Source organism: Rhinoderma darwinii, chromosome 8 (assembly GCF_050947455.1).
Source record: "Rhinoderma darwinii isolate aRhiDar2 chromosome 8, aRhiDar2.hap1, whole genome shotgun sequence".
Classification (NCBI taxonomy): domain Eukaryota; kingdom Metazoa; phylum Chordata; class Amphibia; order Anura; family Rhinodermatidae; genus Rhinoderma; species Rhinoderma darwinii.
In genome coordinates, this window is record NC_134694.1 from 106,493,170 (window position 1) to 106,510,778 (window position 17,609).

The following is a 17,609-nucleotide window of genomic DNA, read 5'->3' on the forward strand; positions in this document are numbered from 1 at the left end:
ATTGAAATCAATAATATAGCAGTATGCAACAAGATTCCCCTAGTGGTGATGGAGGGCAGCCAGAACTTCATCAGGGGTTGTCCAGGATTAGAAAAACATGGTTGCCTCCTAAAATAGCACCACACCTGTCCACAGGTTGTGTGTGGTATTACAGACCAGTCCTATTTAATTCAATGGAGCTGATCTGCAATACAATGGACAGGTGGAGCACTGTTTTTGGAAGAAAGCTGCCATATTTTTTTAATCCTAGAAAACCCCTTTAACTCGGTGGCTATGCAGGTGATTCAATTCTGCAGATGTGCCCACCATTACCTTTGCTTGAATTTGGTTAAGAACTCCAGTTTATCATGAAACCACTTCAGCACAATATCGCAACATACTAGCAAAACTGATGACAGGCTGAAATTCACATCTCAACCACTGGGTGACCATACATAGACACACATAGCAAAAGACATCTCGTGACATATCGCAAAATCATGTTTTTTTTAAAAACTCGTCATCTTGTGCCGCACATCTCAGGATATGTCGAGATATGAGAAAAAATATGGAAAGACACATCTGTATCAGACCAATGAGTCCAGTGGCCCCTCCACTGTCTTGAAAGTTGCCATCGTGACTACAACCCAAGCTTTTCAAAGAGAAAAGGGGGTCATGTTCCTGGCTTTTGACTCAAGTCCCAGACTTATAACAGTGCGGCCCCCCTGATAGATGAATGTCGGCCGAGTCTAGCGTGCATGTATATGGGGGGATCTCGAGGAATAGCTGTGGGCCGAACGAATGTTTGGCTGACAACTATCTAAGGTGTATGGCCAGCTTTAGTATAACTTTATCTTAGAAAGATGTATAAAAGTTTGATTGTTGTCATCATGGCAGTGTCACCCAGCACATCACCCACCCCTGCTCAAGGGGGCACCACTGAGGCCTAGCACCCAACACTTACAACTACCATGAATCTTAATATTAATTATATGGCAGTATTATTTACACATTGTATAGCACTGTTGTTAGATTACTTTATGTTTGTACCTTTTTTTATCTCTATATGTCAGTATTTTTTTGAGCACTATAGGTTTGTATTTTCTTCACTACTACTTAGGCACAGTTCAGAAACATTTAAGTATTCTTTATCAAAGCAGTCTCTTCTAGCAAAGCACTCTCACCCGCTCGTGTCAACACAGCGTCTCATAAATGTTAGTCATTTGTTTCTTCAGGAATTATTAATGTGATAGAATAATTTTGCTGCCATGAATGTGAATCATTCTCCTGGGCATCTGCAGCACCAGGCCGCTAATAGTCAGGGGCCTCCTGGTTTAGGGGATCTCCAACCAACCTCATGCAGCCAGCAGTCTACCTTATTAGGGTACATCACAGTCGATTGTTATATAAATCTCAGTCTTTCTCATTGTTGTTCTTGGCAATGGAGTCTACGGAGATATAGAGATAATTTGTTCTTGAACAGACTGCTTTCACTGTGAATGGAAAATATTTGATGTCTTATAATAGAAGGTCTTGCTTTTTATTGGGTAGATGGGAATGAAGAATTTGTGGTATCCGAAACGATAAATAAGGAGATAAGTAACGCTTATTTGGTCACTTATTGTGCAATGAAATGCATAAAGAAGAGGCTGGACGCAGCCTGCAGGGCTTAAGGGGAAGCCTCCATGACCTCCCTGGTAGGGAAAGGGTTAATAGGTAAGGGAGAGTTGGAGGGAGAGTGAGGAGGAGGGATAAGGAGGAGTCAGGGGGCCGTTGCTGGGCTTCCCGCTGTTTTTCGGCATTGAGCCGGAAGCAGCGGGAGAAGTAACACAGGGAGAGACAAGCTCCCCGTTGCCGCGCTCACTCAGTATGGCAGAGGCAGGGTTGTTAGAGCAGCTGCGTGCTGCTGCTGTGCACCACGGTCCCGGATGGCTGGAGGAGACCGTGGCTGCATTAGCAAGGATCCCGGACGCCGTGTTGCCACGTCAGGCACGGCGTTCGGGGTCTGTTGCAGGAGACAGGCTCCCCTCCCCCGGCCCCCTTCCTAGCATGGCGGCGGGGGGGGAGTCGACAACAACTGCTCCTGTCCGGAGCAGGCAGAGAGCGTTGCCGGGGGTGACGGCGATGCAGGCCGGGTCGACTCGTCCCTCCCGGCGGTCTCGACCTCCAGAGCGCCTCAGTCCTGAGGCGGTCCCGCGGACACGGCGTCGCAGAGGGAGCCCGATCACGGACGCTGCAGGCCAGGCAGCTGGGAGGACCGCCTCTTCCCAGGCCCTGCGTCCTGGCAGGAATCCCAAGCCGCGACGGGGTCCGGCGGTATGCAGGGAGTCGCAGGCCGGGCTCCCTGTCACCCCTCCCCCATCGGATGGAAGATTCGGAGGACAAGGTACGGCCGCCCCGCCTGGTGATGTTCCGGCCAGGGGGCAGGCTTCTTCAGGATCATCGAGACGGACGCCTAGATCTACAGCGACGTCGAGGCAGCAGGTCCGGTCGGAAGTCTGGGTTCCAGCGGTCGGGCGGCAGGTTGCCGGCCCATCGGTCAGCGCTTCATCATCTCCGTTCCGAAGATGTCGGTGGGATGGCCAGTCGTCTGCGAGAGAGGAGCTGGAGGAAGGTGAATTGGACGCGTATCGTCGAGGTCAGGATGGTCCGGCTGACGGGAACACAGCGCCTGTGCAGCCCGGTGAGTGTATAACTCCATCATTGTCATATCCAGCGATTTTTATGTCGGGTGTCGGCGGGGGGGTTGCTAGCGTCGCATCGGTGGCCGGTAGTGGCGCGGGCGGGCGTGATGGCCCGGGTCTGGGAGATTTAGTGGGTTGCTTGAGAGAGCTGGTCGGGCGCCTAGATAGGGCGGTGGCGCCGGTAGTCACGGAAGTGTCCCCGGCGGTAGTTTGGGAGGGTCCCAGGGACGTGGGATTGTTACAAGCGCGGCCCGTGACGGCGGTTAGAGAGGCGGTCGCAGTGTCGGTACAGACCGAGGCGCAAAAAGATGGCGATCGGGTGCGTATTGATGATCGTGCTCGTGGGGAGGTGTATGTTTGTTTCGAAGGTCCGTTGGGGGCGCATTTAAAGCAGGAGGTGCGGGAGCGGATCTGGAAGGACGAATATGTTGAGATTTTTTCTCTTTTGCCGCTCGCTAAATTTAATTTAGATAAGAGCAAGCGGGACGAGAGTAAAAAGGACGAGGAGGAACGGCGGCGGTATAGGCTTATCCCGCAGACGTTCGTCAATTGGTCGCAGGCGTTCGCCATATTAGCCAGTGTGATAGGGGAAAAGGCGCCGGAAAATTGTTCGGCGTTGTTTTGTTATTTTGATGCCATTGGGGAGGCTCATAGGGCGTATGGGGGTCAGGCGTGGCTGCGATATGATGAGCAATTCCGTCAGCGGAAAGCGGTTCGGCCGGCTATTCGGTGGGACCAGAAGGATATTGCTCTCTGGTTACGGGTTACGGCTCCGGTTAGGCAGTCTTTTCCCGTGAGCGCCGGCCAAGGAGGCCAGTCTAGTCAGGTTGGACAAGGCGGCGGGGGAAAGGCGGGGTTTTGCTGGCAATTTAATGAAGGCCAGTGTAAGTTCGGGGCCACGTGCAAGTTCAAGCACGTGTGTTCCGAGTGTAATGGTGCATCACACGGGGCGGCAAAATGTATGCGTAAAAAGAGGTCAGGGAACCTGTCCTCCGCGGCTGGTCAAGGGGGTGTCACCGGTGAGGGTGGAAAAGATGGCCCCTTATCTAAATGAGTATCCGGATAGGGCGGCGGCTAAATTGCTTTACGAGGGGTTTTTGTGTGGGTTTTGTTATTCCTCCGCCTCCTTATGAGGTGCCGGTTACGCGGAGGAATTTAAAATCGCCTTACTTGCATGCCAAGGTCGTGTCGGACAAATTGTTAAAAGAAGTTTCGTTGGGTCGCATGTCGGGGCCTTTTTGTTGATTCGCCAGTAAAAGATTTAGTTGTGTCCCCGTTGGGTATTGTTCCTAAGCGCGAGCCCGGAAAATTTCGTTTAATTCAACACTTATCGTATCCCAAGGGTTCGTCGGTAAAGGACGGGATAGATCACGAGTTGTGCTCCGTAGTTTATACCTCTTTCGATAAGGCGGTGGGTTTAGTGCGGGCTGCGGGTCCGGGCGCGCTGCTAGCAAAAAACCGACATCGAGGCGGCGTTCAGGTTGTTGCCAGTTCATTCAGAAAGCCAACGGCTGTTGGGCTGTTTTTGGGAATGGGGCTTTTTAAGTGGATCGGTGCCTTCCGATGGGGTGTTCCCTTTCTTGTGCATACTTCGAGGCGTTTAGTAGCTTCGTGGAGTGGGTAACGAGGGGAGTATCCGGGGTCGACTCGTTGATCCATTACTTAGATGATTTCTTGTGCGTGGGGCCGGGGGGTTCGCCGGTTTGCGGTAATTTGCTTTATGCACTACAGAAGGTGGCAAGGGATTTTGGGATCCCTTTGGCGCCAGGAAAAACGGAGGGCCCAGTAGCGACGATTTGTTTTTTGGGAATTGAAATAGATTCGGTGGCAATGGAGTGTCGTCTCCCTGCGGAGAAGCTGGGTGCTTTGAGGCTGGAGGTACGGCGGGCTTGTAGACCGAAGAAATTGACGCTGCGGGAGCTTCAGTCGCTGCTGGGGAAGTTGAATTTCGCCTGCCGGATTATGCCAATGGGGAGGGTGTTTGGTAGACGGTTGGCGGCGGCAACGGCGGGAGTGCGTGCGCCGCATCATTTTTGTGCGGCTCAAGGAGGAGCACCGAGCTGATCTTCAGGTTTGGGATGACTTCTTGGGCCAGTACAATGGTCGCTCGCTGTGGATGGCCCCAGCGCAGGATACGAGTGATTTGTATATTTTTACGGATGCGGCTGGGGCGGGCGGTTTTGGGGGCTTACGGCGGAGGTCCGTGGTGCGCAGGTCAATGGCCGGCTAGTTGGGTGTCCAGTGGACTCACGCAGAATCTGGCCCTGCTCGAGCTGTTCCCCATCGTGGTGGCGGCGACCATTTGGGGGGACAGGCTCAGGGATAAGAAGGTTTGTTTTTACTGCGACAACATGGGGGTGGTGCTGGCCATTAATAACATCACGGCGTCCTCTCCTCCGGTAGTTCAATTGCTGCGACATTTAGTGTTGGTGTGTTTGTCGTTGAACGCGTGGGTGGTGGCGGTGCATGTGCCGGGAGTACGGAATTGTATCGCTAATGCTCTTTCTCGCTCGCGGTGAAACCGGTTTCGGCAATTGGCACCGGGAGCGGAACGGCTCGGTTTGGCTTGTCCGGAACATCTTTGGGATCTGGTCTCGGTCCCGTGGAACAACTGGTAAAAAGGTCTTTGGCGCGCACGACGTGGAGTGCTTATTCTGCTTGTTGGAGGCAGTGGGAGGAGTGGGTAAGAGAGTGGGTGACGTCAATACGGATAGAGACAGGTTGGTGGCACTTTTGGACTGGTTAGGGGACGCCTGGGAGGCGGGGTTTTTTCTCAAAACCTGACCAATTGGGGAAGGGTAAGCTGATAGTTTTGTTCGCCCTTCCGGGGTCGGTTATGTGCCCAGTAGAGTGCATGCAGGGTTTTAAGCCGCGAGCGGGGCCTCCAGATTTGCCTTTGTTACGTCATGTGGACGGGTCGTTTTTGTCCAGGTTTCAGTTTGGAGCTGTATTTAAAAAATGTTTGACGGCGGTTGGTGTCACGGCGGGCTCATATTCATCTCATTCCTTCAGGATTGGCGCAGCAACTGAAGCGGGGCGCTGGGGGTTGGATGATGAAGGGGTTCGGCGCATTGGTCGTTGGGAGTCCAACAGATTTAAGTCCTATGTCCGCCCCCATTTGTTATGAGGTTTGTTGTTAACGCTTAAAGAAATGTTTTATATGGTGGTGTCTAATTGTTTTCTGTTTCAGATTCGCCTCCGTAATTGGTGTGGTTGCTGGGTCATTCTTACGTGCACTGGGGGGCTTTGAGGGCGGACATCCGCCCGGACGGTCGCCAATTGCGCATTCCGCGACAGGATGCGGTTGTGCATTGGCTGGGATTTAGAGGTATGTCATGGAGCAGGGTGTGGGCGGAATTCCAGATATATGCCCGGCTTGATAGGGTTCCGGAGGTCTTAGTGTTGCACGTGGGTGGGAATGACTTAGGAGTCCGCCCCTTTCGTGAGTTGGTGCGGGACATCAAACACGATATGTTGTGTTTGTGGGTTTATTATCCCAAGTTGGTGATAGTGTGGTCGGACATAGTCCCGAGGAAACATTGGCGGTTGGCTAGGTCAGTGGAGAGAGTCAATAAGGCTCGCATTAAAGTTAATCGGGCGGTGTCCCGTTTTGTAGCAAAAAACGGGGGCATTTGCGTGCGGCACAGGGATTTGGAGTCAGGAGTGGGGAACTTCTGGAGGAGTGATGGGGTTCATCTGACCGAGGTTGGCATTGATCTTTGGAGCTTGGCGATAGCAGAAGGAATAGAAAGGGCGGTGGTGGTGTGGCGGAACTCACAGGCTTAAGGTGGTCAAGGCCTGTTTCGCTGTGGCGGGGGGAGTCCTTGAGGCCAGTCAGTACAAAATGGTGGGGGGGTCGCATCGGGGGTATGCGTCCCCCAAAAAAGGTACATGGTTGAAGACTTCATCGGGTGTTATCCCTTTGAAGTGGTCTTCTGGTGGAAGGTATATCACTTGAAGGCTTCATCGGGTGTTATCCCTTTGAAGTGGTCTTCTAGTGGTCGGTATATCACTTGAAGGCTTCATCGGGTGTTATCCCTTTGAAGTGGACTTCTAGTGGTCGGTATATCACTTGAGGGCTTCATCGGGTGTTATCCCTTTGAAGTGGACTTCTAGTGGTTGGAGCCATCTGCAGAGGTGAACGGTGCTTCCGAGCTGGTTTACGGCTGGAGGTAATTACTGGTTTGCAGATGGCTAACTCGGTGTGTTCTTAAAAAAGGAATATCTGAAAGGGCTTCAAGGACTTCCTCTGCTCGGGTTAATGTTAACGTTAAAATTGTTATTTACGATTCTGACCCATGTTGGGTCATGTGAATTATTAGGAGGAATTCTCTGGTGGATTCCTAACTAGTTATCCGAATGTTTCGGATTTAAATTGTTTTTATAAAACTGTGAAATTAATAAACGGCTGCTGTGGCCATTTCACATCCAACCTCGGTGTCACGTGTCTTTCCTAAAGGTGGGGGTGGAGGGATAGGATGGGTAAGGGAAGGTTCATTAACACACGACTCTACTTAGGCAGGTCAAGAAGAGGCTGGACGCAGCCTGCAGGGCTTAAGGGGAAGCCTCCATGACCTCCCTGGTAGGGAAAGGGTTAATAGGTAAGGGAGAGTTGGAGGGAGAGTGAGGAGGAGGGATAAGGAGGAGTCAGGGGGCCGTTGCTGGGCTTCCCGCTGTTTTTCGGCATTGAGCCGGAAGCAGCGGGAGAAGTAACACAGGGAGAGACAAGCTCCCACCCTCCCGCCCTTGATTTGTTACCCCTGTGGGTCTTTATGTACGTCTGTCTATGAGTGTTGTGTTTGATTTGTGTGCTTATTTAACATGTTTTTCTTTTTTCCGGAGTAGGTTCTGTTGTCATGGCAGCTGGCGGGGGGAGTCCTTGAGGCCAGTCAGTACAAAATGGTGGGGGGGTCGCATCGGGGGTATGCGTCCCCCAAAAAAGGTACATGGTTGAAGACTTCATCGGGTGTTATCCCTTTGAAGTGGTCTTCTGGTGGAAGGTATATCACTTGAAGGCTTCATCGGGTGTTATCCCTTTGAAGTGGTCTTCTAGTGGTCGGTATATCACTTGAAGGCTTCATCGGGTGTTATCCCTTTGAAGTGGACTTCTAGTGGTCGGTATATCACTTGAGGGCTTCATCGGGTGTTATCCCTTTGAAGTGGACTTCTAGTGGTTGGAGCCATCTGCAGAGGTGAACGGTGCTTCCGAGCTGGTTTACGGCTGGAGGTAATTACTGGTTTGCAGATGGCTAACTCGGTGTGTTCTTAAAAAAGGAATATCTGAAAGGGCTTCAAGGACTTCCTCTGCTCGGGTTAATGTTAACGTTAAAATTGTTATTTACGATTCTGACCCATGTTGGGTCATGTGAATTATTAGGAGGAATTCTCTGGTGGATTCCTAACTAGTTATCCGAATGTTTCGGATTTAAATTGTTTTTATAAAACTGTGAAATTAATAAACGGCTGCTGTGGCCATTTCACATCCAACCTCGGTGTCACGTGTCTTTCCTAAAGGTGGGGGTGGAGGGATAGGATGGGTAAGGGAAGGTTCATTAACACACGACTCTACTTAGGCAGGTCAAGAAGAGGAGGCCTAGATGTGTAATTTAAAGATCCTGGGCCCCAATGCAAAATCTATAATAGGGCCCCCTAACTATCACACCTCATTTTTAGTAGTGGTCTCCTCATATGGGGCAAAGAGATCTTTTGGACCCACTCAGGCATTGGGGTCCATGTATGACTGCTACCTTTGCACTCCCTATAGCTTCTCCCCGGAGGAGACCCTAAAGCATAGTGAAAATGTTACCTGGTACTTATTCTCTACCCTGCTCTACTTTCCCACAATATGGGCAGTTGTGTGGGATCTCTGCAGTGACCCATAAAGAATAAAAACGGCAGCAGGTTGATTCAGGTCCCATACTGACCCTTTCTTAAACAGTTTCTGGATTTGGCTGTTGAGGAAGATGAACAGGTCGGTAATGACATTCCCCCACCGTGCTATGGAAGTTACAATACTGTCATTATTTTTTTAGTTAAAGGAGTTGTCCACTATGAACAATCCCTTTCTGTTAGATGGGTCCCTCGACAATAAGTTGATCATAGGGTGTCCCGCTGTAGAGATCCCCAGTGATCAGCTGTAATTAATGGGGGAACCTGGCAACGAGAGCTCAAGTTCTCCACAGTGCCTCCAGAGGAGAAATAAAGTTTTACACTGTTTCCTTAGTAATTATTTGACCGTCAATGTAAAGCACAAACATGTTGGATCCTTAGCTGCTTTCCGATCTGGCTGACAGATGACCGTTCTGTATGGGGTTAGAGTTTTTTAGCTCAAATTTTCCTGATACGTTATTTGAAAATGGGCTTTGTGTTTTGGAGAAAGGGGCCCGACCCAGGTTGGTCACATCACTTATTTGAATGTGCAGACAACCCCACCCTACAGGGCGTACAAGATTAGAAAACAAAAGTGAGTAATCAACCAAAAGGATCATGGAAGTACATGAAGGAGAACAAGCACCAAGTACTCCTGTCCCAGTTGTTATGGCGTCAACTAGTACCAGATAGGGGCCCGAATTTAATTTCTGCTATAGGGACTTATCTCCTCTACGTACGCTCCTGGGTCCATTACAAATCCAAAGAAAAATTGTGGGGAATTTTAATTTTATAGGCAGTTCTGATAATGATAAAAAGGATACAAGAGCAGTTCTAAAAAAGAAAAAAATTAAAGTAAGACTCTTGCCCAAGAGTTACTTATCGTTTCATGTCATTTGCTCTATGTGTTCTCATGTGATGTTATGTCGGGATTTACCGATATACACAGATCAGACCGGACGCGTGGTCTTATTTGTGACCATCGTGTTCTTAAAGGGGAAGGCGCAATTTATACCTTTAAATTATAGTACAAAGCAACAATCTAAATCATTGAAATAATTACTAGCAGATTGTTGTTTTACTGACGCAAGTGAAATCACACACATGTCCTCATATGATATGACGAAATTGTTGATTTCCTAGTAATTTCTGCTAATTAAAATGTTCTGATTTGATATTACTGGTAGATATCCATCAGTGGCCGGGAACTCAGGGTTTCACAACATTCTGTACTGATTAACTTCTTAATATTTCTTTATATTCGTCAAAAAATCTGTTTTTCTGATACGGAGCTCCAAATCCCCTGCAAAGACATAGGGGCAGATTAACTAAGACTGGCGTTTCATCATACACCTGTCTTAGCTATCTGCTCAGCTGGGGTAAGATGCAGCAGATTTATTAAGAGGTGCACGCTGACCGTGCACCATCCATCTCCCTCCCCCACATCAGACATAAAGTTAAAAAAAGAAGATGCTCACCTCACCGCTTCTCTACGCTTCTTCCCTCCGGGTCCCCTTAGGCTTCCTCAGCAGGCCGAGGCTCATATAAGGTCCTGATGTCAAGCAGCGTCAGGGCCTTATGTGTGACGCACGCATCAGTCAACATCCTGAGGGCTGCGTCACATACAACATCCTGAGGGCTGCGTCACATACAACATCCTGACGCTATCGGGCATCAGTACCTTGTATGACTCGCAGTGAGAGCCTGAGGGGACCCGGAGGGGAGAAGCGAAGAGGGGCGGTGACGTGATGTATGCCTTTTTTTTTTTTTATTATGTGATGGGGGTAGTCTGATCAGTGGGTCCAGGTACCAGGCCCAACCTGGACCTCTTACCTTCCCCCACAGAGTGAAATCTTCTGTGATTTACACCAGATAACCTCCATAAATGATAATACATTTATTGGCCTGCAGTGGCCCCGCCCTTTTAAAAAATATATATATACGCCCCCTTTTTACAAAGATGGTGAGGGCGGCGTAGAAAGCTTAAAATTCGCAGTTTTCATCTTAAAAATGTTGTAGAAAGATTGATACATTCGCCTTATAGAGTTAAATGATACAATTCTAGCTGCCTGCAGCCACCACTACTGTGTTATTATTGAGTTCAATGGATAAACAGTATGCGGTAAGCTCCCTCTAGTGGAGACTGCAGGCAGCCAGAATTTTATCATTTAACTCTATGTCTATGCAGGGAATTTGGAGCTCTGTATCAGAAAAACAAATCTTCCACCACTATAAAGGTAAATTATTAAATTAATCAGCATCGAATTTATACCTGTATATTTTTTTTAAAAGGTGGGCAGTTTCTTCAAGCGGAAGTCTTTTTTTGAAAACCATTTCATATTAGTCCCCCCGCCCCACAGGCAAGCTCATCATAAGGAATCTGCTGTACATATATCAGGATCTCAAAGCTGGCAAAAACCATAAGATTAGAGGTTTTTGGTAATGGATGTCGAGTAAAGAGTGAGAAATGGGCATCATTGTTTTCAGGTGCCAGATTTATATCACTTTATTTGAATGACTTGTTCATGCAGAAAATGCAGGTGAATTTGTTTTGCTCAGGGCTAACCCCCTCACCTACAATAGTCACTTCTAGTGAAAACGGACATTTGTAACCTACAGATAGGCAGCTCATTGAAGTCAGGTCTAGACAATGATTTTGAAAGTGTGCCAGTGTGTACCAACCCTTTATTGCAATATGACAGGGTATTGTAGCACTGCACGGGTGGCAGTTGTAGTTGTCGTCATCATTTAAAGGTTATGTACACCTTCGAAAGCGATTTAAAAAACAACAAAAAACAGTGTATCAGTGTGATTGGTGCAACTTTTTAATTAGTTGTCATTAAAAATTACTTTTTGAGATACAGCTGCTTTGTATCCTGTATACAAAGCAGCTGTATCTAGCGCTGAAACCTGAATCTGTCAGGTCAGCGGCACTGACGGACTCTGTTCATAACTTAGATGTGATCGATAACAGGTGGATCACTCTGTCACTGAACCCGTCAGTGCCGCTGACCTGACAGATTCAGGTCTCAGCGCTAGATACAGCTGCTCTGTATACAGGATGCTAAGCAGCTGTATCTCAAAAAGTAAAAATATTTTTTAATAAAAAGTTGCACCAAACGCACTGATACACATTTATATGTATATACAATTTTTCAAAGGTGTACAAAGATTTTATGACAGTCATTAAGTTTGCTTAAGATGCAGCATGTGAACCAGGGAGAAGTGAGCAGCGAGTTAATCTGGGCCTGGAGGTCACTTTCTTGGAAAGCTTTAGACACTTCAGAGGAATTTTCCACTTGTGCCATGGGAAGCATAAAAGGATCAAAATGTTAAATCTTCATTAGAAAATGGGCTGATTGTCTAAATAATGCAGCAAAACTTTACGTAGCGTCCTATAAAATAAAGTTTCAGTTCCTCCATATATGCGCTGATTCAATATGTTATACAAATGAAAAGAATTTAAAGGGATTTTCCACTTCTATGTAAATAAAACTCAATCATTATTAGAAGTTATGCAAATTCCTATTATACTGTCCATTTAAATTTTCAAGATCTCTGAAAACCCACACAAACCTAACCTTACTCTCAGTTCAGACGTGGATATAATTGACTGGATGCGATTGTATCTCAGCTGTGAGCACGGCTACGTTTGTTCGGCACTGACAGCAAACAGAGATCTTGACAACAGTGATTAAGATTTATTTACATACAAGCGGAAAATTATTTAAAAAAGGTTTGTCCACTTTGAACTATCCTTTTCTGTCTCATGGGTCCCCCAACAAAAAGCTGAACCCCATTATCAACTGTAATTTGTGGGTAAATCCAGCAGTTAGTGTTCAGTTTGCCTGCAGCGCCACCACAGGAGAAATGAAACATTACACAGTTGTCATTGAAATTAATGGACTGTCCAAGAAATGCACAGATGTGCCGAGTCCTCCAGAGAAAGAGACACTCTTTGTTTTTTAATGACAGGTGTGCTCTAGGTCAATTTAACCTCTGCATTAAAGGGGTTGTCCAGATGGACTTCTCTTAATGTGCAACTGCTGGTGTTCAGTTGTTATCACTGAGGGGAAACTGTGGAAAGCAGCACATTTCTCCTGCTGCGGCCACTACAGGACAAATAGGGCATTACATGGCAGGAAATCAAAAGAAGCCCACATGAGTCCTCCAGAACGGGAGCTGTTCTTTGTTAGCGGAACTTTTCACTGGCAAATAGAAGGGGTCCTGAGTAGGGACATGGCATCCATGTGCCCTAATAGGTCATATGGACAGAAATGGATCTAATAGGACAATTCTTTGAAGATACCAATCCGTAACTAGTCAGTTCTACTGGCCAAATTATCTGTGCCTCGGTAGCCAGCCTTCATAGAACGCTCATTGCTGATAATTGTCTTCTATAAACTGGGCAGCGATCAGCAGATGAACGAGCAAACGCTCGATCATCTGCTGGTCGTATCGTTTTAAAAAAGTAAAATATTATCATTGCCGGCAGCTCATCTCCCGGTGTAAACAGGGAGACGCACTACCGACATGATAATAATGTATGGGGACGAGCGATCAGAGTAATGATCGCTCATCCCCATCCATATCTCCGTGTGACAAGAGCAAACTAGCGATGTTTCGATGATCGGCGCTCGCTGCAGCGGCCGATTATCGGCAGGTGTAAAAGGGCCTATAGTATAATCTTCCCTCTGGATTCACGAACATGTCTGATAGTGATGTAGTAATGTGGTGTGTGTGTGGCCAGTATAATAGCTGGCTTGTCTTCAATGTTTGCTTAAGCTCAGTAAGTTATTCACATGAAAAGCCCCTAGAATATCAATCTTACAGAACCACTGTCTTTTGTCTCCAGTTCACTGACTCTACTATAGCTTTATAACACGCAAAATCTTTGCATATGAACCTGAATGATTTATATAATGGACCTGATAAGACTCCCCTAATGGTTCCAGAAGTGAAAATTCTGACATTGGTCGCTCTGTTCTGCTTTATATGAATGTGAATACTTTGATGACCATCATAATGAACATTATCTCCACAATGGACACCAATAATAATCCCCATCCTCTATGTTATGGTGGTCGCAGACATAACTATATCCGTAAGTGGTAGCGGAACCTTCCATAGTGGCTATTGTAAAAGTGTTACAACATAATTCTGTGTGTCCATCTACATGATAAATAATATGTTACATTGTAGAATATAATCAAGTATCTGTTCTAGTCCTCAGGATCAGCAGTGAGCTGCTAGTATAGAGAATTATATGGAAAGTCATGGACAATGCCAGTGCAGTGTTTGATGACTGAGTCAGTAGGTCTTTGGCAAGACACACAGAGATATTACATGAGGAAGTTCATTCATCATTCAAAGGAGAAAAAAAAGATTTCACCATAGAGAATTATCGGTCAAAAGCTCAGCCTTTCATTACACAGCTACCCAAGGACAATGACATCTTTATAGATAAAGTCTACACAACAAGATTTTTTTCTAGTGTGTGGTTTTAGCCAAGTATTGGCCACTTAGTCCTTTCCGAGCAAGACAAATGCCTTCATTAGTAGCATTATGTCAATCAATATTAAAAGGTTTACCACCTTCAGTAAAGAGGGTTTTACACTGCGCAATTATCAGGCAAACGCTCATTCATCTGCTGATCGTATCGTTCTAAAAAAGTTAAATATTTTCGTAGTCGGCATTAACGACCGCTCGTTCGCCTTGCATATCGCCTTGTGACAGGAGCAAACGAGTGCCGATCAATGAGCTGTCGCAATGATCGGTGCTCGCTGCACGGGCCAAAATCGGCCAGCGTAATAGGGCCTTAAAGGTCCTCTTACACCGCTGCATGGGCCAAAATCAAGCGTCGATCAACGAGACAGCTCGCTGATAGGCGCTCGTTTGCTCCAGTCACACAGAGCTATGTATGGGGACTCCGATGATCTCCGTTACTCTGAGATGTGCTGCCGACAACAATATTATTTTAGTTTTTTAAATCGATACGGTCAGTAGATGAACAAGCGTTTGCTCGTTCATCTGCTGATCGCTGCCCTGTTTACACAGGAGAATTATCGACAAGGAGCGTTCTACGAACTATCGTTTGCCCGATAATTGACCCGTGTAAAAGGGCCTTTAACTATAAGATAATATCCTTATCTGGAACATGAAGGTTGAGTGATGCTGAGATTTCCCCTTTAAAACAAGCAGCTGCAAATCCCCTAAATATCACAACAGACATTAAGACAGATCAAGTGGACAAATGGGACATTTTTAGTCAGTATTTTGTATCTAACCTTATGGTTGTGTGTTCTCCTAGGCATTCATTTCACAATGGACCCATCCAACATCACCTCCTCTCTCGGGAAGGACATCGTGCTGCGGTGCACCGTCACTGGGAGTGGTGATGCAGAGATTCCAGATGTGGAGTGGTTGAGAGGTGATGAACCTTTATCCTATGCTGATATCAATCAGATCCAGATGCCGCAAGACGATGATACCTGGTTGGCCATTAGTGAACTTAGGTAAGTGCAATGCTTAAAAATTGAGCCACATACATTGTCCAAAAAGAAACTAAATCAATACTCGTTCCATGATTGGGAAATCTCTGTCTATGGCAGGTATAACATTAAGTGTTTCATTAGATGGGGCCAAACCTTTCAACTTTTTTGACTGATATTACACTATGGAGCGATCTAACTCACCTGGCCAACTACTTCTAATACCACTTGTGGCTTAATTAAAGAGTGACCTGGTTGTCAAAAAGATTTTTGGGGGTTAAATTGTAAGCCCGTCCTGGTTGGGTCAGTCCCAATCCATCATAGTGTCCAGAAATACGTAGTAATGGACGTCAGCAAATGTTTGAAGTGTTTTATTCAGGCAGAATGAGTAAAACACATGAAAGATATGCTGACGTCCATTACTACATATTTTTGATCTTTATAGACAGCTTCAGAAACTAACTTGTTGTTGTTGGGATGGGCCATTTTGTTTCCTCATATCTATCTGGTCATAGCATGGCAAAACATTATATTTACACATATCTAAAATAGATGATAGATAGATAGATAGATAGATAGATAGATAGATAGATAGATAGATAGATAGATAGATAGATAGATAGATAGATAGATAGATAGATAGATAGATAGATAGATAGATAGATAGATAGATAGATAGATTTTTAGTAAGATTTATTCATACCGGCTAAATACATATAAATAAATAATAAGAATATATAACATAGGAATGATACAATGAATGCAAAACACAGACCAGTCATATGAGCCCAGTAAGAAAGTGCCCCCCTGTTCAGAGAAGCAATGGTTAAAGGGTATCTCCACCAACACCGGTGCTATGTAACACAGTAATGGAGGAATTCTGACATCTCAGGAGGAATGTAGGAGCTTAACATCCAGCTGGGGAGAAGTTCATCAATGTAAACATGAATGGTATGAGTCAGCTGTCAGATGGGCGAAGATTTCATAGAAATATAATTGTAGGACAAGAGGTCATATCAGAAAGTGGAAGGAAAATGAAGTAAGAAAGGATGTCCCGAAATATCTATGACCAGGATAGTCATGACCCTGTAGTTCTCTTTTGTCCCTTCCGGTGCACCCATACTAATCATTCACACACAGAGATCGCCGGATTATTTATATTCTTCCCCATTCGTTCTCCTCGGTCCCTTACTCCTGCTGCCCCCTCCTCCCCATACACAGTCACCATGTCATCATCTTGAAAAACAAAAAAAACAACCCTACTAAATATATAGCATACAGGGGTGTTGGTGGATTCTGAAGATACCTTGGCCAAGGGTGAGGACGTAGATACAATGTGGTGTTTGCTGGTGTCAAGAGATCTAAACCACGTGCCCCTGGTGCCCAGTGCTAACATTGCCAATGAGAGAATGTATAGTCCTATACAATGTGGACATTTTTGAGTCAACAGGTACATGGGGCAGTTTTATTAAGACTGGAATTTCCTACGCCAGTCTTAAAAAAAATGATTGTTGGAGTGGTTTGTGACAAAATAATTAAAAGGCGCTTGACATTTTGGACCGCCCTAAAGTCAGAGATCTGCACTTGCTATGGTGAATCGTAGATTTGCACCAAAAAATGTGCCATTTTCTGTCTTAAACATGAGACCATGCCCTTTCCATTGTGACTGCACCCACATTTCCAACTTTTGTCTTAAGTTTTTGTGCAACTTTGGCGCACGCAATGATTTGCGTACATTTTTAGTGCAGTTTAGGCCAAAAACTAGTGCAAATACTGTAATGTTAGCGATTACCTCAAGGCTGCTGGAGTCTGCCGCAACCACTCTGATCAACAGCGTCTAAGGCTCTGAGGTGTTCGCCAGAGCCGACCGCAAGGTGGGATGGACTTTGCTGCTCAGAACACAGGTCTTAGCAGAGTGCAGTCAGGGACGAGAGGTGCAATGCAGGCAAACTTGAGCTGGAAACCTGACAGCCAGAGAGTAACTGAAAGTTCAAAACAGAAGGCAGGCAGATAACAGGAATAGCAAAAGGTCAAAACCAGCCGGGAGCGGATAATCAAAATCGGTAAACAGAGAATAAACGGGAGACAAGTCGAGGTCAGTGTACACGAGGTCCAGAATCAGAAGTGCAGGTGATGTCAGAAGCTTGATCAGAAACTAAAGGAGGAAATTCACAAGCAAAGGACAGGTGGAAAAGACAGGCATAAATACAACCCCACTTGCTGACTGGCAGACGGACAGGGAAAAGCGATAGGCTCAAGGTAAAGGAAGAACCGCCCAGAAGCTAGAGAAGTCGTCATAGCGACCTTAAGGGAGCAGGTGTTTTCCTAACAAATACATTGATAAATGTGGGCCATTGTCTACAATTTGTTTCCTCTCCTGCATAGTCCTCCCACACACATTTCTATCACTACATCAGTGTTTTGCCCTAGAGCTACACTACGCTGGTGCTTACCCAACACACACAGTTGTGTTACTACATCCACATCATATACTACTTTACTTCCATACTACTACTACTTTATTCAAGTGCCTCTGCAGAAAGGTCAGTCATTACACCACCACCAATCATTCTTTATTGGACCCATT

The 17,609-nt window shown here is 46.2% G+C and overlaps 1 protein-coding gene across 1 annotated transcript in view; it reads left to right on the plus strand.

Moving 5' to 3' along the window:
- The window catches only part of AXL (AXL receptor tyrosine kinase), a 65,846-nt gene that overhangs the window by 7,805 nt on the left and 40,432 nt on the right, over positions 1–17,609 (plus strand). The window contains exon 2 of the mRNA XM_075836204.1: positions 14,842–15,046. Within this exon, the coding sequence (XP_075692319.1) occupies positions 14,842–15,046 (205 nt within the window). The remainder of the gene's footprint in view (positions 1–14,841; positions 15,047–17,609) is intronic.